The sequence below is a fragment of the Mustelus asterias genome, chromosome 6 (genome assembly GCF_964213995.1).
Source record: "Mustelus asterias chromosome 6, sMusAst1.hap1.1, whole genome shotgun sequence".
Classification (NCBI taxonomy): Eukaryota; Metazoa; Chordata; class Chondrichthyes; order Carcharhiniformes; family Triakidae; genus Mustelus; species Mustelus asterias.
This window is the reverse complement of record NC_135806.1, coordinates 137,884,648-137,911,199: the sequence shown is the minus strand read 5'-3', so window position 1 is coordinate 137,911,199 and position 26,552 is coordinate 137,884,648. Positions and strand designations below refer to the sequence as shown.

General features: G+C 43.6%; 1 protein-coding gene across 3 annotated transcripts in view; it reads left to right on the top strand.

The window, feature by feature from the left end:
* Positions 1-24,431, top strand: part of fam193a (family with sequence similarity 193 member A) — a 206,912-nt gene extending 182,481 nt beyond the window's left edge. For 2 of the 3 annotated variants that reach the window (XM_078215170.1, XM_078215167.1), the window contains 5 exons: positions 894-1,080; positions 4,687-4,917; positions 6,778-7,627; positions 13,334-13,415; positions 23,433-24,431. In XM_078215170.1, coding sequence (XP_078071296.1) covers positions 894-1,080; positions 4,687-4,917; positions 6,778-7,627; positions 13,334-13,415; positions 23,433-23,526 — 1,444 coding nt within the window. In that variant the 3' untranslated portion in view covers positions 23,527-24,431. The remainder of the gene's footprint in view (positions 1-893; positions 1,081-4,686; positions 4,918-6,777; positions 7,628-13,333; positions 13,416-23,432) is intronic. The other variant, XM_078215168.1, reaches the window with a different exon arrangement.
* Positions 24,432-26,552: the final 2,121 nt, after the last annotated feature.

Genomic DNA, 26,552 nt, shown 5'->3' with positions numbered 1-26,552 from the left:
TAGACACAGGCTGGAAGTAGAACTGATCCTGATTCCATTCCACTTTGCTTGCATAGAAAATTCGGTCATCATTGAAGCCCTGATGCCCAATCTTGGTAAGTCCGTCATCTGAATAAATATTGTAGACTGATGCTATCATGCATTACTGAGGGAATATTGCATTGTTGACGATGCTGACCTTTGGGTGAGATTTGAACTTAAGGTCACTACTGCCTCTTCAGTTTGTTCAGGTGAATGGTCCTATAACTCCATTTGAAACCACTTCTGCTGATGCCCTAGCCAGTGTTGCTCTCTTAAGCACCGCAACCAAATATGTATTGCTGCTCTGTGGGATTGCACTGTGCTTTAATTAGTTATGATGTGGAGATGCCGGCGTTGGACTGGGGTAAACACAGTAAGAAGTTTAACAACACCAGGTTAAAGTCCAACAGGTTTACTTGGTAGAAAAAGCTTGTGTGGCTTTTGCTACCAAATAAACCTGTTGGACTTTAACCTGGTGTTGTTAAACTTCTTACTTTAATTAGTTGCCACATTTGCCTACATAATTCCTTGTGCGTAGATAAATGTCTGAGAGCCTTAAGTTGTTACATAAATGCAGTTGGGTTGGAGTTAACTGCAACTTGACATATAGAGAAGAGTCTCCAATTGCTTTACAGGACAGCAAAAGGTATCACTGAACAACAAGAAGAATGGAAAGAAGCAAGCTAAAGGTTGGAGCAAGTGAGGGAGAACTGTGATTGAAGATAAATTGTAATTCATAGAATAGTAACCTCCAATCGAACCTTTGAAAGCAAGCTGGTCATGAAAATAGTGTCTCTTGATAACTAGGTATGAGATCTTGTAGGGAATGAAAGCTCAACCATAGTCTAACTGCTTGTTTAATACTTCTGTAGTGACCCAGACTGCGAGGGACATCCGTGTGAGAGTAGCAATGTGTACGATCATCAGCAGTTTGATGGTGAAGAGAGTCAAGATGAAGACAGCTGCTCAGAACACAGTTCTAGTACCTCAACATCAACCAATCAGAAGGAAGGAAAGTATTGTGACTGCTGCTACTGTGAATTCTTTGGGCACGGCGGGGTAAGTGACTCTTGCCTTTCGGGGAGCTGATGGGGGTGTAGTGGCCGGATGGAGATGTAGTCTAGCATTTCAATCAGAGCTGCTGCTTTCGCTATCAATTATATTCCACCACACACATACCTGCACCTCAACCTTTCAGAGGACTGTTGGCACCATATTGTTTGTTGCCTCACAATGAAAGAGTGTATTTTCCCATGGGATTGCTATTTCCTCTTGAGAATTAAAGACCCACTGCCTTGTAATATTTAATAGGTGTGGACTGTAGTGCTAAAGCAGCCACCGACTAACTCCAATGTAAGAGTGGGGAAAATGTTTCCACCTATTGGGGAGTCCAATACCAGAAGCCAAAAATATAAGATGGCCACTAATAAATCTAATAAATTCAGGAGAAATTTATTTACTCAAGGGGAAGCTAGATAAACACAAGGGATGTGGGCATTGCAGGCTAGGCCAGCATTTATTGCCCATCCTTAATTGCCCTTGAGAAGGTGGTGAGGTGCTGCTACAGTCCATGTTGTGCAGGTACACACACACCGCTGTTAAGGAGCGAGTTCCACAATTTTGACCAAGTGAAGGAACAGCGATACACTTCCAAGTCAGGATGGTGAGTGAGTTGGAAGGGAACCTGGGTCTGCTGCCCATGTCCTTTTGGCTGGTAGCAGACGTGGGTTTGGAAGCTGCTGTCTCAGGAGCCTTGGTGAATTCCTGCAATGCATCTTGTCGATCATACACTGCTGCCACTGTTCAGTTATCTGTTGGTAGTGGAGGGAGTGAATGTTTGTGGGAGGGGTGCCATTGTCACCTGCACCAGTGTTGCAAGACAGGGATCTGAATATTGAAGCTAAGAAAGGGCAGTGGAGTTGCTCTTTTAATTAAGGATGACAGTATTCTGAAGAAAAGTCGTCTGGACTTGAAATGCTAACTCTCTTTCTCTCTCCATAGGTGCTTCCAGACTTGCTGGGTTTTTTCAACATTTTCTGTTTATATTTGATAATACATGTAGAAAGATTAACTTAGCTCTGATCCACCCCCCTCCCATTCAAAAGAAGGGCGACCTATACACCCACAGTGGCAAGCATAACTTTATTTCTTAGCGTAATCAGATGTCTTCCCTATTTTAAATTTGGTGAGAATTGCTAATATTGATACTGTGCACATAGTGTATCATCACTTTTATTAAAATATTTTTAACGTGAAGTGGGAAGAGGTTTGTGCAGAGCATGCGCACTGGGCTAGACCTGTACTGTAGATCCTATATCAATTTTATTCTTGAGCTCTGTATCTCCATCCACCTCACTGGCTGGAACAAGTGACAGTTGCAGGTCGATCCAGCAGCCACACTGGAGCAAAGGAATGATCAAGGTTTCAAAAGAGAAAACGCTGGAAAATCTCAGCAGGTCTGGCAGCATCTGTAAGGAGAGAAAAGAGCTGATGTTTCGAGTCCAGATGACCCTTTGTCAAAGCTAAAAGGCAGAGAAAGTGGGAGATATTTATACTGCAGGGTGCGGGAATGAAATATGATCATAGCCATAGTCATAGCCAATGATCAAGGTTTTTGGGTTGATGAGGATCATGAAGGCTAAGTCTGGCAGCAGAACCTGAAAACAAAAAGAGAAAGCTTTGCTTCATACAAGCATGCTTCCAACTCGACTAACAGCAGAGATTTATGAGTTCAAGTCCATTCCAGAACTCGGCACTGCTGACAAAATGTTGCTCTGCTGGAGATGCCATACTTTGGATCACTTGTTAAATTGAGGCCCCATTCATCCAGTGGCACATGTATTTTGATTCATGGTGTTGTTTGTGGCACCTTGCGAGGTTGAAAAAGCGCAGTTGTGTGTTCAATCTCTCTCTGCTCTGGAACCTTTATGATCAGTATTTAAATATTTGTAACACAGTTTATTTAATCCATAATTTGCGTTAAGTGTTTAAAAATACAAAGTTTTCTCAAGTGTTTGGAGTTGTAATGCAACAATTAAACTCTGTATAAGATGTCTTATTTATTTTTGGGTAGCATCAATAAGGAAGAAACGTGACTCATTCTTTGGGGGCTAAGAATATGCATAGCACATATAGTCACCACTTTGTGTATGTTACTTTATATGGGTACTGTTAATAACTGCATAATTTGACAGCATTTTGGAGGCCCAGGGAACCTTGATACCAGCTGGAAATCCACGGGTTATCTCAAACAAGCACATTACATAGAGATCAGTAACCAGTTTTCCTCTTCCTAGGCCCCAGAGGTCAGTTTAGGACTCCTACCATCATCCCATTTGCAATCAGCTAATTCAGCACTTATCAGAAATTGAGCGTAAAGGCCTTTCTGATCCAGGTTGCCCAGTTACCCATTTATTTGCTAAGCTGCTAGAGTTTCTACCAAAAGCGAAGCCACTTTGAAAGGCATGCAAATGATACAGTACAGTTTCTGTGCTGCCTTCAATGCAAAGACTGCGTTGAAGTTTGCTACTTCATAGCTGAGAGCTGGTGAGGTGGTGCTGCCTTCAGAGAATTCTCCATTGCCTTAACGAAAAGAATGCATTATGGGGTGAAAGCTAACACAATTTCACCCGAGGCAGTAAAACATTACAGACCATACAACTCGCCGAATTTCCACAAGCAAGCAAAAGAATGGAACTTTAACTTGAAGAGTGCTGTTATTCCATCTTCCTGCACCAGCTTCTCACCAGTATTTGGATGTTTGTAACAGTTAGTGGAAATGGAGATTAGGATGAGTTGACTATGGGTCAGTATGCAGCCTAACACTTAATGTACTTTAGTTGTTTTAAGGAAAACAGTTAATTGTATAACATGGCCTTATGATGATGCAGGATTTTTTTTGTTTTAATTTTTTCCCTCCTTGTCTCTCTCTCCTCTGAAGGTGGTTAATATCTCTAGGGGCTAGTTCCACAGGCACCCTGAGATGCCTCACCAAAGAGCCATTACTCATTTATGACTCTAACCAGTGGTGATTTAACAGTCAAAGCCATTGTAATTGAGCATCAAACATGTTATGTTCACCACAGTTATGTTTATGGATGATAGAGGGGTTACCAGATAGAGATTAATGGGAGCTCTGGCCATTGCTAATTTTGGTGTAGGGTTGGAGGTGGTGGGTGAGGGGGCTCCAAGTCAAAGTGCAGCACTCTCAGCAGCACCCTGAATGATTTTTGCTAAATGGCCACAAAATTGGGAGAGAATAAAAACCATGCAGAAAATTCACATCCTATTTCCAAAAGCCATTTTGCTTCCGCCTTTTAACTGCATTTTGTTTCCGCCTTAACTTTGTTCATGAATTCGACCACACTAGATACATATGAACAGGAAGTAATTTGCATGATATAGTCTAAGGTTGTCAGGGCTGTGCATCTGCTGTCCACTGTGTTGACAGATTGCATCTTCAGCACAGCAGTATTACTAACATGACTTACTTTGCTAACAGTTGCAAAAACGGTCAAGTTTTATTTCTGGCTTGTTTAAATGGTATGTGATTTTTAACTGCATAGTGGTTTAAACTTGCTGTTGGACTAACTTTGTTAAGTTCTGTTAATTTGAACACACAACAGCAGGGCCCTGCAATTGACTGTTATTACCCATGTCTTTCAGCCACCTGCTGCACCAACGAGTAGAAACTATGCAGAAATGCGGGAGAAGCTACGTTTACGGCTCACGAAACGAAAAGAGGAGCAGCCAAAGAAAGCAGACCAGATCCTCGAAAAAGAGCAGATAGTAGATCATAGAAAAGTAGAAGACCTATTACAGTTTATAAATAGCACAGAATCTAAACCAGTCAGCAGCTCGAGGGCAGCTAAGCGAGCACGGCACAAGCAGCGAAAGGTAAGAGGTTTCTCCACACTGCAGGCTGGAAAGAACCTCTCCTTTACAGTCGGTTTACACTGTACTGAATGATTTTTAGGGTTATGATTCAGATGGGTAATGTGGTCGCTTTTGGGGTTCAATAATTGGTCACAATTCACTTTGTCTAGATAAGTATTGATTGTCATGTGAATCAGATTGGGAATACAAGCTGTTGCCCCCATTCTGAAAGCAGTACTTAAAGATCTAGAGACAGAATTGACCATTCAACTCTTCAATGTTATTCCATCTCAGGCTAGATATCAATGAGTTCCCTCTCAAGCCACCCTGATGTCACTGTTTTGAGTGCAGTAAATTAATTTCCCAAACTCCGCCTTGAAAATAAGATGTTAATATCTTCCAAACTCCCTTCTCAACATATGTATACCAGTCTTTTTTTTTGCAAGATGCTGTTTGCTCCTAAATGAATGAGAAGCATTGAGGGCGGCAAGGACACAGATTGTACTATGGGTAGGGACTTAAATGTCCATCACCAAGTGTGGCTTGGTAGCACCACTACTGACCGCCATAGCTGAATTCTGAAGGACATATCTACCAGATTGGCCCTGCAGCAGGTGGTGAGGGAACCAATGAGGGAATAACCGACTAGGCCTGGTCTTCTTCACTCTACCTGTTGCAGATGCATCTGTCTAGGACAGTACATGTAGAAGTGACCACCACACAATCCTTGTGGAGATGAAGTTCCATCTTCACACTGAGGATACCCCCCATCAGATTGTGTGGCACGACTACCTTGCTACATGGAAAAGATTCAGAACAGATCTAGCAGCTCAAAACTGGCCCATAGCATCTCATGGAGGCCATCGGCAGCAGCAATAGAATTGTATTCAATCACAGTTTATAATCTTGTGGCCCTCCATATCCCTACATTACCTACAGATACAGGACTGTGGGAAGAGTGTGGGACAATAGTAATTTTGGATTGTTTTTGTAAACCAGCACATTAGGTTGAATCTGTGCTTTAAACATTTTTAGTTTTAAGACTGGGGTTTTGAGAAGTGGTTTTTGTAACAATGAGATGGAGAACTCCAAATGGATTTTGAATTCTAGGAACGGGAGTTTATAGGAACATTGGGTTTATTATTTGACGGAAGGAATAGAGAGAGGCAATAAAGATTAAATGGCACAATCCGAAAAGGTACCTGGGGGGGTTCATGTTTTTTTAAGTTTATTTATTAGTCACAATTAGGCTTACATTAACACCGCAATGAAGTTACTGTGAAAATTCTTCAGTCACCACACTCTGGCACCTGTTTGGGTACACTGAGGGAGAATTTACCTTGGTCAATGCACCTAACCAGCATGTCTTTTGGTCTGTGGGAGGAAATGGGAGCATCCGGAGGAAACCCACGCCGACACGGGAGAGATTTTGCAAACTCCGCACAGTGACCCAAGCCGGGAATCGAACCTGGGTCCCTGGTGCTGAGAGACAGCTGTGCGAACCACTGTGCCGCCATGCTGCCCGTGCTTAGAGCTTTGAAACCAGCTGGGCAACGTTGTTAACAGCAGTTGGCAAAGCAAGCTTGTATCATTGCTGGTTTCTGTGATAAAAGCAGAAAATGCTGGAAATACTCAATAGGCCAATTAGCGCCTGGGGAGAAAAAAAAGTTAACCTAACAGGTTTCCAAACATGCCTGCCTCAGCAAGTGATTTTCTGTAGACTTAACTTGAGGCATGGAGCAATTAGGGCCCAATTATGACCCATCTTGGGGTGGGGAGTTTATTTGATGACCTAAAGGACTACAACTCGGTGAGTAACACACCTTTTTATAATTGCGACAAAAGCTTTAGCTCAATAAACTTAGCGCTGTTTTCCTCCAGCAGGAAGAGAAGGCTCGACTTGAAGCCGAAGCCCGTGAGAGAGAACAGTTGCAACTTCTGGAGGAGCAGAGGCGGCGGGAAGAGGAAGAGCGTCTAAAACAGGAGCTGCAACGGCTTCAAGAGCTGCAGCAAATCAGATCTGCCAAGAAAAAGAAAAAGGAGAGAATGAAAGAGTCCCAAAAAAGCGAGTGCTTTCTACAAAATGCACGGCTAAAAGAAACCGCTGTGGATCTAGTGATTGATAACAGCAAATCCCAGCAACCTGACACTGTAGCAAAACCTCCCAACTCTCCACCCACGCAGGCAAACAGCAAAGAGGAGCAGAGAGCGATGCCAGAACCTAATACAACACAGCAGGCACCAGCTAACGGGAAAGACCCCAGACTGCTCCAGGCTCCATCTCAGCGAGAGACAAAGGCCTTGCAACCGGAGGCCAATCTCAGCCCAGATCCCACATTGGTGCACAGTGAAGTAAACGGCAAGCAGAAGTTAAAATCGCAGATGGTCAAACAGAGTACTGAACGGCCATTGAAGCCAGCTGAGGGCTTCAGACCCTGCGAGGTGCACCAGAAAAGCTCAGCCAAATGTCAGGCAGAATTGGGGGCACCCAAACCAAAGCTGTCCGAGTGCCAAATGGTGACAGAGCAAAGGAAGGAGGAGAAGAAAGGAATTAATGGCAACGCGAAGAAGCTCAACCACGTGAAGGAAGACAAAGTGCTGGCTGTCTGTGAACCTGCCCCTTCTAATGATCAGCAACAAGTTAACAAAAACACTGCGGAGTCGCCCCAGCCCAAAGGAAAGACCAAGAAAAACAAAAAGAAGAAAGGTGATAAGCTGAACAACTCAATCGGTAAGTTTTGAAAGGCATTGGTTAACGCGCCACATTGGAGATTACTACATACCACATGGTGTAGATGGTAACATATTAGCATGGATAAAGGATTGGTTAAGTAATAGGAAATTGAGAGCAGGGGTAAATGGGACATTTTGCGTTGGCACGTTATAACCAGTGGAATGCCGCAGTGGCTCAACTCGGCTCAGTGCTGGGGCCTCAACAATTTACAATCTCTATCAATGGCTTGGATGAAGGAACTGAATGTATGGTGGCTAAATGTGTTTATGATACCAAGATAGGTTGGAAAGTAAGTTGTCAGCAGGAGGTAGAGTGTCTGTAAAGGAGTATAGATAGGTTAAGTGAGTGGGCAAATATTTGGCAGATGAAGTAGAATGTGGGAAAATGTAAACTTGTCTACTTTGACAGGAAGAATAAAAAAGCAGCATAAACGGAGAGAGGTTGCAGAACTCAGTGAGACAGAGCGATCTGGGTGCCCTGCGACATGAATCACAAAATGTTAGTATCAAGGTACAGCAAGCGATTGGGAAGTTTGAGGCGGTACGGTGGCACAGTGGTTAGCACTGCTGCCTCACAGCGCCAGGGACCCAAAGATTGATGACAAGAAGGCAGGTGAGGACCTAGAAACAATCATTATCATTAAAGAGGTAGTGTTGGGCAAGCTAATGGGGCTAAAGGTAGACAAGTTTCCTGGCCCTGATGGAATGCATCCTCGGGTACTAAAAGAGATGGCGGGGGAATGCACTCGTGGTAATTTACCAAAATTTGCTGGACTCTGGGACGGTTCCGGCAGATTTGAAAACAGTAAATGTGACGCCACTGTTTAAAAAGTGGGAGGTAGACAAAAGGTCATTGGTCTGTGGAATTCTCCTCCCAGGAAGTAGTAGAGGCTGGGGCATTGAATTTATTCATGGCAGAGTTAGATAAATTTTTGATAGACAAACGGAGTCAAGGGGCAGGAGGGTGCATTTGAGGCCACAATCAGCCATGATCTTGTTGAATGGTGGAGCTGGCTCAAAGGGTCGAATGGCCCATTCCAGTTCCTCAGCCCCCTATTCATAGGCTTCACTCTATTTCCGTATAATGATAAACACTTGGGCCAAATGGTACGCAGTCACATGTGGTCCTCATTTCCCCAGAACAGCTAAAAGATCTTTATCTCACTTGGTGCCCAAAATGTGTTCGTGCTGGATAATAGGTTTTCCAGTCCTAATACCTCAAATTCAGATGTGACAGCAGTAACTTTGGTACTGGAACTCTGGCTGACAGCTCAGAAGCCAATTTAGACCCAAGAATGAGCTAAACTTTGGCTCTGGTATTGGTTGTGGGGGGGAGGGGGGGGTGGGGGGGCACTGAGTTAACACTATTCCCAATATTTTCTAAAGTCAGGTTGTTGGAAATTGGAAACTATCAATGTTATCTTGAGGTACCTGGGATAGGTAGAAAAACACCTGGCTGGCATTGCAACTCTCCCAAAACAAATTCTTTTTTGTTCTCTCTTTCTCGCATGCTGCCTTTTGCTCCCTTTTCCTTTCTCCCTTTCATGCCCCCATTCCCTTACATGCTCCCGCAATATTTCTTACACACACTTTCTTGCATGAGGATTCCAATGACTTAGGCCTTGAGCTGCATACCGTAATGAGCTATTTTTGGAGTTGTCAACCTGTAGTACATTTCCACCAGGAGAGGGAGCTCTGAGACTAGCTAGATTAGCTTGCTGCCAAACACTAAAAGTCATGTATTTTCCCACAATGACATTTAACCATACTCTAAATAACTCCACATTGACCTAAATTTCCTACCTCAGTAATAATCACAAAGTGTGTGCAAACACAAACTTCCTACATTCCATTCATCAGGAAGATCATCATAGCCAAGCCTGGTAAGCACCGAGAAGCAGAGGGATCTTGGTGTGCGTGTACACCAGTCCATTAAGGTAGTAGAACAAGTGGTAAAGTGATTAAGAAGGTATATGGTATACTTGCTTTTATTAACCGAGGTATAGAGTTTAAGAGCAGGGAGGTTATGCTGGAACTATATAAAACATTGGTTAGGCCACAGCTAGAGTATTGTGCACAGTTCTGGAATCCACATTATAGGAGGGATGTGATAGCACTGGAAAGGGTGCAGAGGAAATTTCCCAGAACATTGACCGGGCTGGAGAGTTTTAGTGATGAAGAGAGATTGGATAGACTGGTTTTCCTTGGAGCAGAGGAGCCGAGGGGAGACATGATTGAGATGTACAAAATTATGAGGGGCATGGATAGACAGGAAGAAACTTTTCCCCTTGGTGGAGGGATTAGTAATTAGGGGGCATAGATTTAAGGTAAGGAGCAGAAGGTTTAGCGGGGGGTGGGATATGAGAAAAAGTCTTTCACTCAGAAGGTGATAGGAGTCTGGAACTCACTGCCTGAAAGGGTGGTGGAGGCAGAGACCCTCATAACATTTAAGAAGTATTTAGATGAGCACTTGTGATGCCAAAGCACACAAGGCTATGGACCAAGTGCTGGAAAATGGGATTATCATAGATAGGTGGTTTGTCTTTGACCAGCGCAGATACGATAGGCTGAGGACCTTTTTCTGTGCTGTATATCTCTTGGCCTTCTGTACCTGATATCTGAACTTCTCGAGGGTTGATGTTTAATGTTGAGAAGCAGCAGTACTGGCCAAAAAACCCATCCCTTGAGTCTTTCCTAGTTTGTGTGGCTAAACTGATCTTTGTTGAAAGCCTTCATCTTTCACCATCATCTGTTTATTTGATTGTTTGTTCTGAGGTTTTAAAATTCACCCCTTATAATTGATCATTTTCTTTCGGTACTTTATTTTCTTCTCCCCTTTACAATGGGGAATCCCATAGAAACTTTAAAAATTTTAACAAGACTAAATAGGGTAGATGTAGGAAAGGTGTTCCCAATGGGGGGGTGTGCCCAGAACCTGGGGTCATAGTTTGAAGTTAAGGGGTAAATCTTTTAGGACTGAGATGAGGAGAAATTTCTTCACCCAGAGAGTGGTGAGCCTGTGGAATTCGCTGCCACAGAAAGCAGTTGAGGCCAAAACATTGTATCTTTTTAAGAAGGAATTAGCTATAGCTCTTGGAGCGAAGGGATGATCAAAATGAATGGTGGAGCAGGCTCGATAGGCCAAATGGACGACTCCTGTTCCTATTCTCTTTTTATGGTCTCCAGATGGAAAATCTCAATTTTGTTTCTCAATCAGTGTTGCTTCTTCACTCTGTTCTCAGTGTCTCTTAGGTCTACCTGACGCCATGTTTTTGATTCACTACATAATGAATTCCTCAACTCTCTGTAGGTATTCAGTGGAACTAGGCAGTATTCATAAATTGTTGACATTGAGTTATTACAGTTTTGCAATGTAGTACTGATACTCAATAAACTGCTTGGACGCTGGTAGTTTATTTCTCTCCCTTTTGCCAACCAATTTTGAAACCTTCCCCCTCAGTGGTACCAGCTACCCATTGGGTGTGTCTGGACAGGCAGCAACCACCCTCTGCTTTCACAGCCAAGTAATCGCTCCTCATTGGGCAGTTGTTTCATTGCAGCTGAATGATTTCATTCTTGTTCTGTTCAGCCAGCATTTTTATTGCCCATCTCTCGTCTCCCTTGAGAAGTTGGTGGTGAGCTGCCACCTTGAACCACTGCAGTCCATGTGGTATAGATACCCCCACAGTGCTGGGAGGGACTTCCAGGATTTTGACCCAGAGACAGTGAAGGAATGGTGATATAGTTCCAAGTCAGGATGGTGTGTGACTTGAACGGGAACTTGCAGTTGATGTTCCCATGCATTTGTTGCCCTTGTCCTTCTGGTTAATAGAGGTCATGGGTTTGGAAGGTATCCATCCTGGAAATCTAAGTTGGTTACCCAGGCTACAGTTTGAGCAAGGAGTTGTACAACGATATGATGGCAGTGGTTTTTGGTGTCCCAGTGGTTATAGTGAATGGTTGTGCATATTGATGTAAGAGCCACGAGCCAGTTACACCTCAATTCAGAACGTGACCGACCTACACCTCAACTTAACTAACACCCTCATCTAACAAACATCTACTCACCTCAGTCTTAAACCCTTGTGGGGGAATCTAGAACTAGGGGGCACGGTTTTAGAGTAAGGCAATGTCCATTTAAGTGGGAGATAATGAGAAATTTCTTCTCAGAGGGTCATGAATCTTTGACATTATCTATCCAGAGAGCTGTGGGGGCTGAGTCATTGAAGATATTCAAGACTGAAATAGATTGTAAACTATAGCCGAGTGAAGGGTTATGAAAAACAAGCGGAAAGAGGAGTTGAGGTCAAGATTGGATCACCTGTGATCTCATTGAATAGTGGAGGAGGCTCCAGGGACTGTAAGCCGCCTCCTATTTCTAATGTTCTTGGGTTTAATTGGTCCAGCATTCACAGCCTTCTAGGAGTAAATTTCTGCTGACCTTTGTGTGTGTGTGTGTGGGGCGGGCGGGGGGAGAAAAAAGGTTTCCAGGTTTCACCCTGTTCTTTTCCATTTGAATGCACCAGTTGATGATGACTGATAGTTAACTGCCATGCATTATTCAAAATTTTAACTAGGCAGCTTGACTCTGGTCATGGCATTGACCTGAGGAATGAACCAGTGAACAGCTGTCCCTGACTTTGTTCAACTGAAAGTGTGTATATGTTCTTCCTGTCTGCAAAGAACAGGGCCGGCCCTGTGTATTAGTTATGTGTAGCATCTAGTACACACAAATTCACCACACTGTGAGCCCAACTGACAGTAGGTCATCAGTGTAATTGTTAGCACATTAAGGATTATTTAACAAATGTTGTCCAATCGCGGAATCTCCATTACTATTGGGCACTGTGTTGGGGTCAAGTCTGTACCTTGCCCATTGTGAACAGTAGAAGGGCTGTGCTGTTCAATATGATCTGTCAGTCTTTGGGAGGTATGACCTACATACCTAACATCACATTGGCACTGAAATTCAGATACCGTATTATTCATTTGTGTGATAGGCAGAACATTGTTTGGCTCGACAGTAGCACACTGTTTGTGGCGCATACCACTCGTGCTGCTACAGCATTGTAGCAATATGAAGTAGCTAGTTTCATCTGTTGCTCATATTTTTGAGATACCATGCCCTTGCAGTGTAATCTAAGGGCATTTTCCAGGGCTTAAAGTGACAGCCTTAGGCCCAGTCATGAGGTTGTGTGAACATCAGTTCAGGGTGCCATTATGCCGCAGAATGCCTTTGATGCAGCCAATTTCACCATCAAGCTTGCTTGGGCCCTATTTACGAGGTTGCCGATAAGGCCAATCTTGTAGCACATAGTACTGTAAGAATCTCAACGCGCATATTGACCGTAAAAAAGGAAAGGGAGTTCATTTGACTGCTTCAGTTCATAAATGTATTTGAATGCAGGAAGATGTCCATTAAGGTATACAAGGAAATTATAACATGCAGCTACAGGTTTAACGTATCTTCCACATATTAGGAATATGCAAGAGGTAGGAAAGTAATTGCCCTTCCATCAAAGACACGATTCTCATGGAACCGTTGGGATTCACTGCGATAAGATTGGCCTTCTCAGCAACCTAGTAAATAGGACCCAACAAATTGCTCACATTCTGGAACCCAAAATACACTTTTCTGAAAGAAATCTAACATTTGCAGCTGAATGAATTCATTAATGAGCAATTTATATATTCTTTTAAATAGATGATGTGTTCCTACCTAAAGACATCGATTTGGACAGTGTGGAAATGGATGAGACCGAGCGTGAAGTGGAATATTTCAAGAGGTAATGTGCATTTTGGTGGTTTACATATTAATGGTGACGTTACCATGCTGTAACCTCATCGTTGCCAGTCTTGTCTGTGGCATTTCATGGGTTATTTGATCATAGCATCCTCCACCACAGGAACACCTACACAGATCATTACATAAGGAGGAACAGGGAGCTTTTTAAATTAAAGAACTGCATGGTCACTGCCTCTGCTATTTATATTGACTCTCTGACTCTATATCTAGAGTTACTGTGGTTAATTGTAATATCTCTACTGCCATTATTTCTAAGAGCTAACTCAATACAGATGAGGTGTATAGCCTGAATCTCTCTCTGTCGACTCTGTTTCAAACAGGGCTAAACAAATGAAAAACATGCTGTAAACATTTGAAGTCTAAGACTGCATCCAACAGTTGTTTTCTAATTAATCTCAAAAACAAAATGGTTTCAAACTCATGAGGGGTTAAGACAGAGTAGATAAAGAGAAACTGCTCCCATCGGTCATGCTGCAGCTGTATAGAACTTTAGTTAGGCTTCATTTAGAATATAGTGTTCAATTCTGGTCGCCACACTACCAGAAGGATGTGAATGCTTTGGAGAGGGTACAGAAGAGGTTTACCAGGATGTTGCCTGGTCTGGAGGGTATTAGCTATGAGGAGAGGTTGGATAAATTCGGTTTGTTCTCATTGGAACGACGGAGGTTGAGGGGTGACCTGATAAAGGTCTACAAGATTATGAGAGGTACGGACAGAGTGGATAGTCAGATGCTCTTTCCTAGGATTGAAAAGTCAAGTACTAGGGGACATAGGTTTAAGGTGCAAGGGGAAAAGTTTAGAAGAGATGTGTGAGGCAAGTTTTTTTTACACACAGGGTGGTGAATGTCTGGAACACGCTGCCTGGGGAGGTGGTGGGAGCAGGTACGATAGTGGCATTTAAGGGGCAATTAGACAAATACATGAATAGGATAGGACTGGAAGGATACGGCCTCCATAAGTTCATACGGTTTTAGTTTAGGCAGGCATCATGATCGGCGCAGGCTTGGAGGGCCAAAGGGCCTGTTCCTGTGCTGTACTTTCCTTTATTCTTTGTTTATTAGCAGAATGATTGAAAACTGTATAAAACAGGTCTCTTCTCCCTGGAGAGACGAAGGATGAGAGGTGACCTGATAGAGGTTTACAAGATGTTGAGAGGTCTGGATAGGGTAGACTCTCAGAGGCTATTTCCGAGGGCTGAAATGGTTGCTACGAGAGGACACAGGTTTAAGGTGCTGGGGGGTAGGTACAGAGGAGATGTCAGGGGTAAGTTTTTCACTGAGGGTGGTGGGTGAGTGGAATCGGCTGACGTCGGTGGTGGTGGAGGCAAACTCGTTGGGGTCTTTTAAGAGACTTCTGGATGAGTACATGGGATTTAATGGGATTGAGGGCTATAGATAGGCCTAGAGGTAGGGATATGATCAGCGCAACTTGTGGGCCGAAGGGCCTGTTTGTGCTGTGGCTTTCTATGTTCTATGTTCTAAAACCTTGGTTAGCCCATATTCGGAGTATCGCGTGCATTTCTGGTACCCACACCACCAGAAGAATGTGGAAGCTTTAGAGAGAATGCAAAGAAGGTTCACCAGGATGTTGCCTGGTCTCGAGGGTGATGGCTATGAGGAGAGGTTGAATAAACTAGGACTGTTTTCACTGGAAAGACAGAGGCTGAGGGGGTAACCTGATAGGTCTACAAAATTATGAGAGGCATAGACAGGGTGGACAGTCAGAGGCTTTTTCCTAGGGTGGAATTACAAGGGGGCACAGGTTCAAGATGAGAAGGGGAAAGTTTAAGGGAGATGTGCGGGCGAAGTTTTTCACGCAGAGAGTGGTGGGTGCCTGGAACGCGCTGCCAGAGGTAGTGGTGGAAGCAGCTACATTAGCAAAATTTAAGAGGCATCTGGGTGGGTACATGAATAGGTAGAGAATGGAGGGATGCGGACCAAGTAAAGGCAGAAATTTTTTTTTAGTTTAGCTAGGGCATCATGATCGGCACAGGCTTGGAGGGCTGAAGGGCCTGTTCCTGTGCTGTACTTTTCTTTGTTCTTTGTTCAGAGGACACTCATTTAAGGTGATTGGCAAAATAACCAATGATGATGCGGTACAAAAAAATGTGTGCAACGAGTGTTGGGCTCTGGAATGTACTGCCTGAGAGTGTGGTGGAGGCAGGTTCAATTTGGGCTTTCAGATCTGAATTTGGGAAGCACCTGAAGAGAGATGATGTGCAGGGCATCAGGGAAAGGGCAGGGGAGAGAGACCAGTTAAACTGTTCTTGGAGTGAGCCCACACTGAGCCAAATAGCCTGCTTATGTGCTGTAGCTATTCTATATTTCTGCAAACAACTGTGTACTTCATCTGTTACTGTTTCAACAATGTTGTGGGCATGAGCCTAAATTTTACAACCTGTGTTATTATAACACTGGTGGCAAACTATTTAAATAACTGGACCAGTTTGAAAGTGGACCCTGTGGTTTCCAAACTATTGTGGATTGCCACTATTGTCCCGGTTAAGATGAGAAGGAAAATATATCTCGATCTGCCGGATTAAGAGCAGCATGGTGGTTAGCACTGCTGCCTCACAGCGCCAGGGACCCAGGTTCAATTCCGGCCTGGGTGATTGTGTGGAGTTTGCACATTTCACCCGGTGCCTATGTGAGTTTTCCCAGGTCATAGAGGTTTACAGCATGGAAACAGACCCTTCGGCCCAACTTGTCCATGCCGCCCTTTTTTTAAACCCCTAAGCTAATCCCAGTTGCCCGCATTTGGCCCATATCCCTCTATACCCATCGTACCCATGTAACTATCTAAATGCTTTTTAAAAGACAAAATTGTACCCGCCTCTACAACTACCTCTGGCTGCTTGTTCCAGACATTCACCACCCTGTGTGAAAAAATTGTCCCTCTGGATACTTTTGTATCTCTCCTCCCTCACCTTAAACCTATGCCCTCTAGTTTTAGACTCCCCTACCTTTGGGAAAAGATATTGACTATCTAGCTGATCTGTGCCCCTCGTTATTTTATAGACCTCTATAAGATCATCCCTCAGCCCCCTACGCTCCAGAGGAAAATAGTCTCAGTCTATCCAGCCTCTCCTTATAACTCAATCCATCAAGTCCCGGTAGCATCCTAGTAAATCTTTTCTGCACTCTTTCTAGTTTAATAATATCCTTTCTATAATAGGGTGACCAGAATTGCACACAGTATTCCAAGTGTGGCCTTTCTAATGTCTTGTATAACTTCAACAAGACGTCCCAACTCCTGTATTCAATGTTCTGACCGATGAAACCAAGCATGCCGAATGCCTTCTTCACCACTCTGTTCACCTGTGATTCCACTTTCAAGGAGCTATGAACATGTACCCCTCGATCTCTTTGTTCTGTAACTCTCCCCAACGCCCTACCATTAACTGAGTAAGTCCTGCCCTGGTTCAATCTACCAAACTGCATCACCTCACATTTGTCAGCCCACTGGCCCAATTGATCAAGATCCCGTTGCAATTGGAGATAACTTTCTTCATTGTCCACTATGCCACCAATCTTGGTGTCATCTGCAAACCTACTAACCATGCCTCCTATATTCTCATCCAAATCATTAATATAAATGACAAATAACGGTGGACCCAGCACTGATCCCTGAGGCACACCACTGGTCACAGGCCTCCAGTTTGAAAAACAACCCTCAACAGAAGCCAATTTTGTATCCATTTAGATACCTCACCCTGGATCCCGTGAGATTTAACCTTATGCAACAACCTACCATGCGGTACCTTGTCAAAGGCCTTGCTAAAGTCCATGTAGACAACATCAACTTCACTGCCGTCATCTACCTTCTTGGTTACCCCTTCAAAAAACTCAATCAAATTTGTGAGACATGATTTTCCACTCACAAAGCCATGCTGACTGTCCCTGATCAGTCCTTGCGTCCTTAAATGCCTGTAGATCCTGTCTCTCAAAATACCTTCCAACAACTTAGCCACCACAGATGTGAGGCTCACTGGCCTGTAGTTCCCAGGCTTTTCCCTGCAGCCCTTTTTAAACAAAGGCACAACATTTGCCACCCTCCAATTTTCAGGCACCTCACCCGCGACTATCGATGATTCAAATATCTCGACTAGGGGACCCGCAATTTCCTCCCTAGCCTCCCACAATGTCCTGGGATACGCTTCATCAGGTCCTGGGGATTTATCTACCTTGATGCACTTTAAGACTTCCAGCACCACCTCCTCTGTAATATGTACACTCTTCAAGACATCACTATTTATTTCCCCAAGTTCCCTAACATCCATGCTAACATGCAAGTTCCCTAACATCCGGGTGTTCTGGTTTCCTTCCACAGTCCAAAGGTATGTAAGTTAGATGGATTAGCTGTAGTAAATGTGTGGGGTTTCGGAAATAGGATAGCGGGGTAGGCCTGGGTAGAATGCTTTTTCGGAGAATCGGTGCAGACTCGATGGGCTCAATGACCTCCTTCTGCACTATGAGGATTCTGAGATGATTTTATCAAATTATTTTTTTCTCGGATTTCCAAAATGAACAATTGCTGGACTGATAAAATGGCTCCAGCTGATCACATGTTAGCACTTCCTATCCTTCCTTCCCTGACACCTCTTTGCTCCAGCTGATCACATGCTAGCTGCTATAAGTTTCTGAGCGGTTTGAAAGTGGACAAAGGCTAACACCTCGCATCTCCTGGAATGAAACGCTCCTTGCATCGTTTAACATTTCAACCAAACCAACAATAGTTTCGCAGATGAGATGTTTGCACCAGTCAGCTATGAATAAAAGCAGCTGTTTACAATTCCCAGCCTCCAATCTGGTGCTAATGGCCTAAACATTACCTGTTCCAACGCACTTTGATTTTCAACCAGGGGCCTCATTAAACAACTTGAAACCAGTGCCACATGACCGAGACTTGAGCTGTCTGAATTCCTTTAACTAACAAGCTGTTGGAAGTTATCGGCAATTATTATTTGACCTCCAAGTGAAAAAGTAGGTCTAGACCACAGCCTGCGCTGTCTACAATCTTACCATCAACTAGGTGGGAGCAGAAAGAACTCTGACCCCTTGTCAAAACTGCAAACTACTGGAACATCGGAGTGTGTGCCTTCAAGACGAACTCAAGTCTACGTGCCTTCTCCCTTGGTAGAAATCTTGTTTCTACCCTCCCTTTCCCTCATTCCTCTTTATTGTATTCGTGCAAAAAGGGCAGAGCAGAAAGAAAAAAAATCAGGAAATGCTGGAGAAACTCAGCAGGCCTGATAGCATCTATAGAGAGAGAATAGAGCCAAGGTTTCAAGTCTGGATAAACCTCCGTCAGGGCTGGCCAAATGGCCTCCTTCTGTACTGCAAGATCTTGCATAGATCATTCTCAAATGCTGAGTTTGTCCAACATTTTCTGTTTTTGTTTCAGATTCCAGCACTCGCAGTATTTTGCCTTTATCTTAAGAAGAAATCAGGGCTGTTTAAATTAACTGTGCTCCTGTCCATAACTCTATTTGGGAGGGTTTGGGGGGGGGGGGGTTGAAGTGCGGTCCCCACCACTTAAAATATCCAGGTTATCAATGGGCAGTCACTGACAGCAGCCCAAAAGTGATCATCAGGCACTCATTAACCAGCATATCATTGCGAGGTTCAACTCCCTATCGAACAACACTGTGGGTGTAGCTTCACGTGGACTGTAGCAGTTCAAGAAAGCAGCTCACCAGCACCTCTCGAGAGCAGTATGAGATGGGCTGGCCTGGCAGCAGCAGCTATATACATAAATTAATAACATTGTATTAGTATCAGTGTCAAAATATTGAACCAAAAAGTGCTCTGTTCATTCCAAGCAAAAACAGCTGTGGTTACTTGCTTGCTCACATCTTGTTAAAGTCACTGAATGCAAGAACAGCACTAGTTTAAAAAGCAGAACATGCTGAAAAATCTCAGCAGGTCTGACAGCATCCGTGGAGCTAACATTTCGAGTTTGGATGACCCAGACAAAACAAGAGAGAACCTTTCAGAGTATTGATAGGCAAAGGGATCTGGGTGTACAGGTACACAGGTCACCGAAAGTGGCAACGCACGTAGAGAAGGTAGTCAAGAAGGCATACTGCATGCTTGTCTTCATCGGTCGGGGCATTGAGTTTAAAAATTGGCAAGTCATGTTGCAGCTTTATAGAACCTTAGTTAGGCCGCACTTGGAATATAGTGTTCAATTTTGGTCACCGCATACCAGAAGGATGTGGAGGCTTTGAAGAGGGTACAGAAAAGATTTACCAGGGTGTTGTCTGGTATGGAGGGCATTGGCTATGAGGAGAGGTTGGAGAAACTTGGTTTGTTCTCACTGGAACGATGGTGGTTGAGGGGGCGACCTGATAGAAGTCTACAAGATTATTAGGGGCATAGACAGAGTGGAAAGTTAGAAGCTTTTTCCCAGGGTGGAAGAGTCAATTACTAGGGGGCACAGGTTTAAGATGCGAGGGGCAAGGTTTAAAGGAGATGTACGAGTCAAGTTTCTTACACAGAAGGTGGTGGGTGCCTGGAACTCATTGCCAGGGGAGGTAGTGGTAGCAGATACAATAGTGACTTTTGAGGGGCTTCTTGACAAATACATGAATAGGATGGGAGTAGAGGGATATGGTCCCCGGAAGGGTAGGGGTTTTAGTTCAGTCGGGCAGCGTAGTTGGTGCAGGCTTGGAAAGCCGAATTTTCTTTGTTCTTTGTTGAGAGACATTAGCTCTGTTTCTCCATAGATGCTGTCGGTCCTGCTGAGATTTTCCAGTATTTTCTGTTTCAGATTCCAGCATCTGATTTGCTTCGCCATAAGTAAATAGCAGCTCATTGATGTTGTTGTTGGTAAGCACCGACTACAGTTAAAATCACTGCAAAGCACAGAGGAAGTCATTTAGCCCCTCTGTCTGTGTCAGCTCTCCAAGAGCGAGTTAGAACCCCCCACTCTTCCTTTGTAGCCCTGCAAATCTTCCTCTCCAGGTGCTTGGCCAATTCAGTTTTGAAATGTGATTGTGGACAATCTTGTTTGATTTAGTTGTGATGTCAAAATGGATTGATTTGCACCCAGAATTTAGAGAGTGACCTATTCAATAATAACCGTGTACATCAACAAGGACTTAATGAGAACATAAGAACTAGGAGCGGGAGTAAGCCATCTGGCCCCTCGAGCCTGCCCCACCATTCAATAAGATCATGGCTGATCTTTTCGTGGACTCAGCTCCACTTACCCGTCCGCTCACTGTTTACTGTTTACCGCTTTACTGTTCAAAAATTTATCTATCCTGGCCTTAAAAACATTCAATGAGGTTGCCTCAACTGCTTCACTGGGCAGGGAATTCCACAGATTCACGACCCTTTGTGTGAAGAAGTTCTTCCTCAACTCAGTCCTAAATCTGTTTCCCCTTAGTTTGAGGCTATGCCCCCTAGTTTTAGTTTCACCCACCAGTGGAAACAACTTCCCTGCTTCTATCTTATCTATTCCCTTCATAATCTTATATGTTTCTATAAGATACCCCCTCATTCTTCTGAATTCCAGTGAATATAGCCCCAGTTTACTCAGTCTCTCCTCATAAGCCAACCCTCTCAACTCCAGAATCAACCTAGTGAATCTCCTCTGCACCCCCTCCAGTGCCAGTATATCCTTTCTCAAGTAAGGAGACCAAAACTGTACACAGTACTCCAGGTGTGGCCTCACCAGCACCTTATACAGCTGCAACATAATCTCGCTGTTTTTAAACTCCATCTCTCTAGCAATAAAGGACAAAATTCCATTTGCCTTCTTAATTACCTGCTGCACCTGCAAACCAACTCCTTGAGATTCCTGCACAAGGACACCCAGGTCCCTCTGCACAGCAGCATGCTGCAATTTTTTACCATTTAAATAATAGTCCATTTTGCTGTTATTCCTACCAAAATGGATGACCTCACATTTACCAACATTGTACTCCATCTGCCAGACCCTCGCCCATTCACTCAGACTATCTATATCCCTTTGCAGACTTTCAGCATCCTCTGCACACTTTGCTCTGCCACCCATCTTAGTGTCATCTGCGAATTTTGACACGTTGCACTTGGTCCCCAACTCCAAATCATCTATGTAAATCGTAAACAATTGCGGTCCCAACACTGATCCCTGAGGCACACCACTAGTCACTGACCACCAACCAGAAAAACACCCATTTACCCCCCACTCTTTGCTTTCTGTTAGTTAACCAATCCTCTATCCATGCTAATACATTACCCATAACATCGTGCACTTTTATCTTATGTAGCAGTCTTTGGTGCAACAACTTGTCAAATGCCTTCTGGAAATCCAGATACACCATATCCGCAGGCTCCCCATTGTCCACTGCACATGTAATGTTCGCAAAGACTTGATGCACTTGAATTTGCTGACGAGAGGAGAAAGTCCTTCAGAATCTATAAGGTCATAAAATCTTGTAGTACAGAAGGAGGCCATTTGGTCCGTCACAACTGTGTTAACTTTACAGTGCTATCCAATTATACCTGACACCACAGATATGGAATAGAATAAGTTTGTACAAAAAGGATGCAGACCACCGAACACTGTTCTGAGTGCACAATTTTCGAAGGGATGTTAAAGCAGTAGAATGGAAATGGGTGATTCACTTGGGTGATTTCAGGGATGGCAAACTAGAAAAGATTTGAGATTTGGCGACAATTTCCATTAGTGCAGAGGAGGTTACGAGAAGATATTTGATGTGTTTAAAATTGAGAAATGCTTTGATCAAGTGAAAGGGAAAAGACTGGTGGTGACCAAGTCTGCGATAAATGGTTATCAAATTTAAAATTGTGATTGAGACTAAGGAGAGAGTTTCAAAGTAGTTGATTCACCTGGTAGATTTTTCGAACATTTGGCGCTTTGCCCACAGGGAGTAACTGAGATAGAAGAGACTATTCTGTCTTTTAAAGGGAGAATAAGTTAAACATTTAAAGTGGCGATGAATTTTTAAAATTCTTCCATGGGATGTGCGCATTGCTGGCAAGGCCAGCATTTATTGTCCATCCCTAATTACACTTCAACTAAGTGGCTTGCGAGGACATTTGGAAGTCAACCACATTGCTGTGGGTCTGGAGTCACATGTAGATCAGACCGGGTAAGGACGGCAGATTTCCTTCTCTAAAGGACATTAGTGAACCAGATGGATTTTTACAACGATCGATAATAGTTTTATGGGTCACCATTATCGAGACGAGCTTTAAATTCAGACTTATTAATTGATTTTAAATTCCACCAACTGACTTGGTGATTTGAGCCCACATCCCCAGAGTATTAGCCTGGGTCTCTGGGTTACTAGTCCAACGACATTACCACTACACTGCTATCTCCCCCAGAGCCATGAAGCGAGAGCACGGATTAATTTTGGATTGCCCTTGCAAAGATGGGGCATAAACGTGGTGAATGGAAACACCTCTTCCTGTGCTATCAACCTGTATTGATTCCATGAAATTAAAAGAAAAGAAACCCGTACATAATGTGAGTACTAATCATTACCCTGGGCCTGGAGCAGGATATTGGCCAATGGACACAATCCTGATAACTGTTTCATAATTCCTCACGCAAAGGTGTGGATCAGGAACAAGATTGAGCTTGGATCTGAGATCCCATCCTTTTACTGAATTTGCCAGTAAGCACTCTCAATCAAGACTCATGAAATACTATTATCCCACTGGTAAAAGAATGGAGAGTGTGATGGTCACTCATGGATGGCAGTCCAGGTAAGAGTTCTGGGGAGAGGAGAGGTGGACGCAAAACTGTGGAGGCTGATCACATGGATAGGTTTTTAAATAAATAGTTGGTTCACGGTGGTAGTTTTTATGGCGTCCACTCAATTAACCAATTATGTCCCTGGGTTTCAATTCATTGCATTTTTTATTGAGGTCTTAAACTGAAACATTAATTCTTGTTTCTCCACAGATGCTGCCAAATCTGATGAGTACTTTCAGCAGTTTCTGTTCTTTTAAGTAATTGTCTTCCTTTTCCTTCCCAGGTTCTGCTTAGATTCAGCCCGGCAAAACAGACAGAGACTCTCCATCAACTGGTCTAACTTCAGCCTGAAGAAAACCACCTTTGCTGCTCACTGATCAGATGAAAAGTTCCCTACAGGAACTAACTTGTGACTCCACTGAATATTCTCACTCGGATATACAGTACTCTGCTGCGCTGAGAGCTCACCAGGTTGTTCTGGAACTGCCTTGCCTTTCTCTCTCCTTCATCCTTCCCCTACCCTCACCATCCCATCTCCCCCACTGCTGTGTGTGGTTCTGCACTGGGATAGGTGCAGGACGCCTTGGCCCCTAGGACTTCCTTACGGTTTTTGGAAAACGAGTTGGCCAGCTGTTAATCCACTTTCTCCTTACCTGATTTATTTTTTTTGTTTGCTTGTGTGTTTGTAGTCTGTGAGTGGGACTTGTTCAACAGTAGTCATAACCTGCTCGGTTTGGAACTCAAACAACCTTCCGTCTCTGACTCTTCTTCCCTAGTGTTCTGCCCAAGCTTATGCTCGGGTGAAGGTCAATCTGATTGTTCCCTCCTTTGCATCAGTCTGCCGTGACTTTTTATTCACGTCTTGCATTCAGCACTGTACATACAGTCCGACTACTGACAAGGGAATGGACTTCATCGATTTTTACTCTTCATTGATCCCAGCATTCCCTCAACAAAATGGTTTGAATGAAGGGAATGCTCATACTGAACTGGGCAGTGAAAACCCAGTTGCCTCCAGTACTCCTTCACAAATTCACTGTTTAAAGTGTACAAGGTTACGCTATATTGTGTTTGATTTCTGACTTGTAGCCAGCTTGTGTAAGAATACTTGCAGAATGAATTCAAAAGAACAATGCTCACACTATCGACCTGTTATAGAGTGTATAATTGTATTAACACTGAAGCCTAAACTGGCTACTTTTTTAACATATTGTTAAGTAATATTAAAAAAATCATGTCTTTCTTTTTGAAAGATGGAATACAGTAGTATGGCAGAAAGGTGAATGTCTGACTTGCCTTTTTCTCTCAACATCTAAATGTCTTTTGGTGCTTTGCATTTCTTAATATGCAGAGGAAGATTGAAAAGAGGACTTGTACAGTAAATGGTAACACTTGAAAAGGCATGGAGAAGTAAGAGAGACTTGCTAGTACTGAACTTGAATGTGGCTGAGAAGAGAGACATAGTGCCGATGCTTATCGTCTTGCACTCATCACGACCAATCGAGAATAGCAAGTTTCAAACAATCACAACTTATATCACAGAGGAAAGCAAAGTCTCTCAAAAATTTAAACATGTTAAGGAAGCCGTTTCACATTGCTGCTATGCAGGTGGCATTTTCTGTCTACAGGATGTTGCTGTCAGTCCAAAAAAAAGTATGCCTACCACATAGTTGGGCAATGTAATGTATGAATTTCTGTGCTTCTACAGTATGTCGGCCATATGTTCCAGTATTTGGCCAATCAAATCAAACAACATGTTCCTTCAGTTGCTCATAATAGGTGATTTTGCAAATGGGCAGCACTTGCTGAATATTCCTGAGTGCGCTGTTGGTACAGTAACCAATTTAAGGTAATCAGTCAAGCGTGTAATGGCTCATTTATGCTTGCCAGAAGCAACACATATTCGTACACAGGAGCCCATTTTATGTCAGCAGAAGGAATATGTTCAAGCCGCCTTTGAAAGGAGCAGTCATTCTCCATTGCTTTCTCCATGGGACCGCCAATCTTTATTTTTTTTATGGGACATGGGTGTCGCTGGCTGGCCAGCATTTATTGCCATCCCTGGTTGCCTGACGGCAGTTTGAGTGTTAACCACATTGCTGTGGGTCTGACGCCGCATGTAGGCCAGACAGGTAAAGACGGCAGATTTCCTTCCCTAAAGGACATTAGTGAACTGGATGGGTTTTTCCAACAATCTACAATGGTTTCATGGTCATCAGTAGATTCTTAAATCCAGATTTTTCTTTTATTGAATTCAAGTTCCACCATCTAAAGATAAGTGGAAAAGTGAATCGTGTGGAGGGCGTAGAAGGTCTGCAGAGAGAATTGGACAGGCTGAGTGAGTGGGCGAGGATCTGGCAGATGGAGTATAACGTTGACAAATGCAAGGTTATTCACTTTGGAGGAAATAATAGCAAATTGGATTATTATCTAAATGGAAAAAAATTACAACATGCTACTGTGCAAAAGGACCTGGGGGTCCTTGTGCATGAGACGCAAAAACCCAGTCTGCAGGTGCACCAGGTGATCAAGAAGGCAAATGGGATGTTGGCCTATATCGCAAGGGGGATAGAATATAAAAGTAGAAATGTCTTGCTGCTTCTGTACAGGGCATTGGTGAGGCCGCAGCTGGAATACTGTGTGCAGTACTGGTCCCCTTATTTGCGGAAGGTTATATTGGCCTTGGAGGGAGTGCAGAGAAGGTTCACCAGGTTGATACCGGAGATGAGGGGTGTTGATTATGAGGAGAGACTGAGCAGATTGTGTTTGTACTCGTTGGAATTTAGAAGGCTGAGGGGGGATCTTTTAGAGACCTATAAGATAATGAAGGGGCTGGATAGGGTAGAGGTGGAGAGATTCTTTCCACTTAGAAAGGAAGCTAGAACTAGAGGGCACAGCCTCAAAATAAAGGGGGGTCAGTTTAGGACAGAGTTGAGGAGGAACTTCTTCTCTCAGAGGGTGGTGAATCTCTGGAATTCTCTGCCCACTGAAGTGGTGGAGGCTACCTCGTTGAATATGTTTAAATCACGGATAGATGGATTCCTGATCGGTAAGGGAATTAAGGGTTATAGGGATCAGGCGGGTAAGTGGAACTGATCCACTTCAGATCAGCCATGATCTTATTGAATGGCGAGGCAGGCTGGAGGGGCTAGATGACCTAATCCTGCTCCTATTTCTTATGTTAGAATCTGTGGGATTTGAACCCAGGTCCCCAGAACATTAGCTGAGTCTCTGGATCTGGCAATAATATCACTAGGCCATTGCCTCTCCCAGAGTCAACTTGCAATCAATCAGCTCCCTTTTTACCTGTCGTATAAATTGTTGTGATCATTTGAAATTTGCCATTCTCCCATTTGTTCTGATGAGTATAAGATGAAAAACTTTAGCAACATATCTCTTTTCA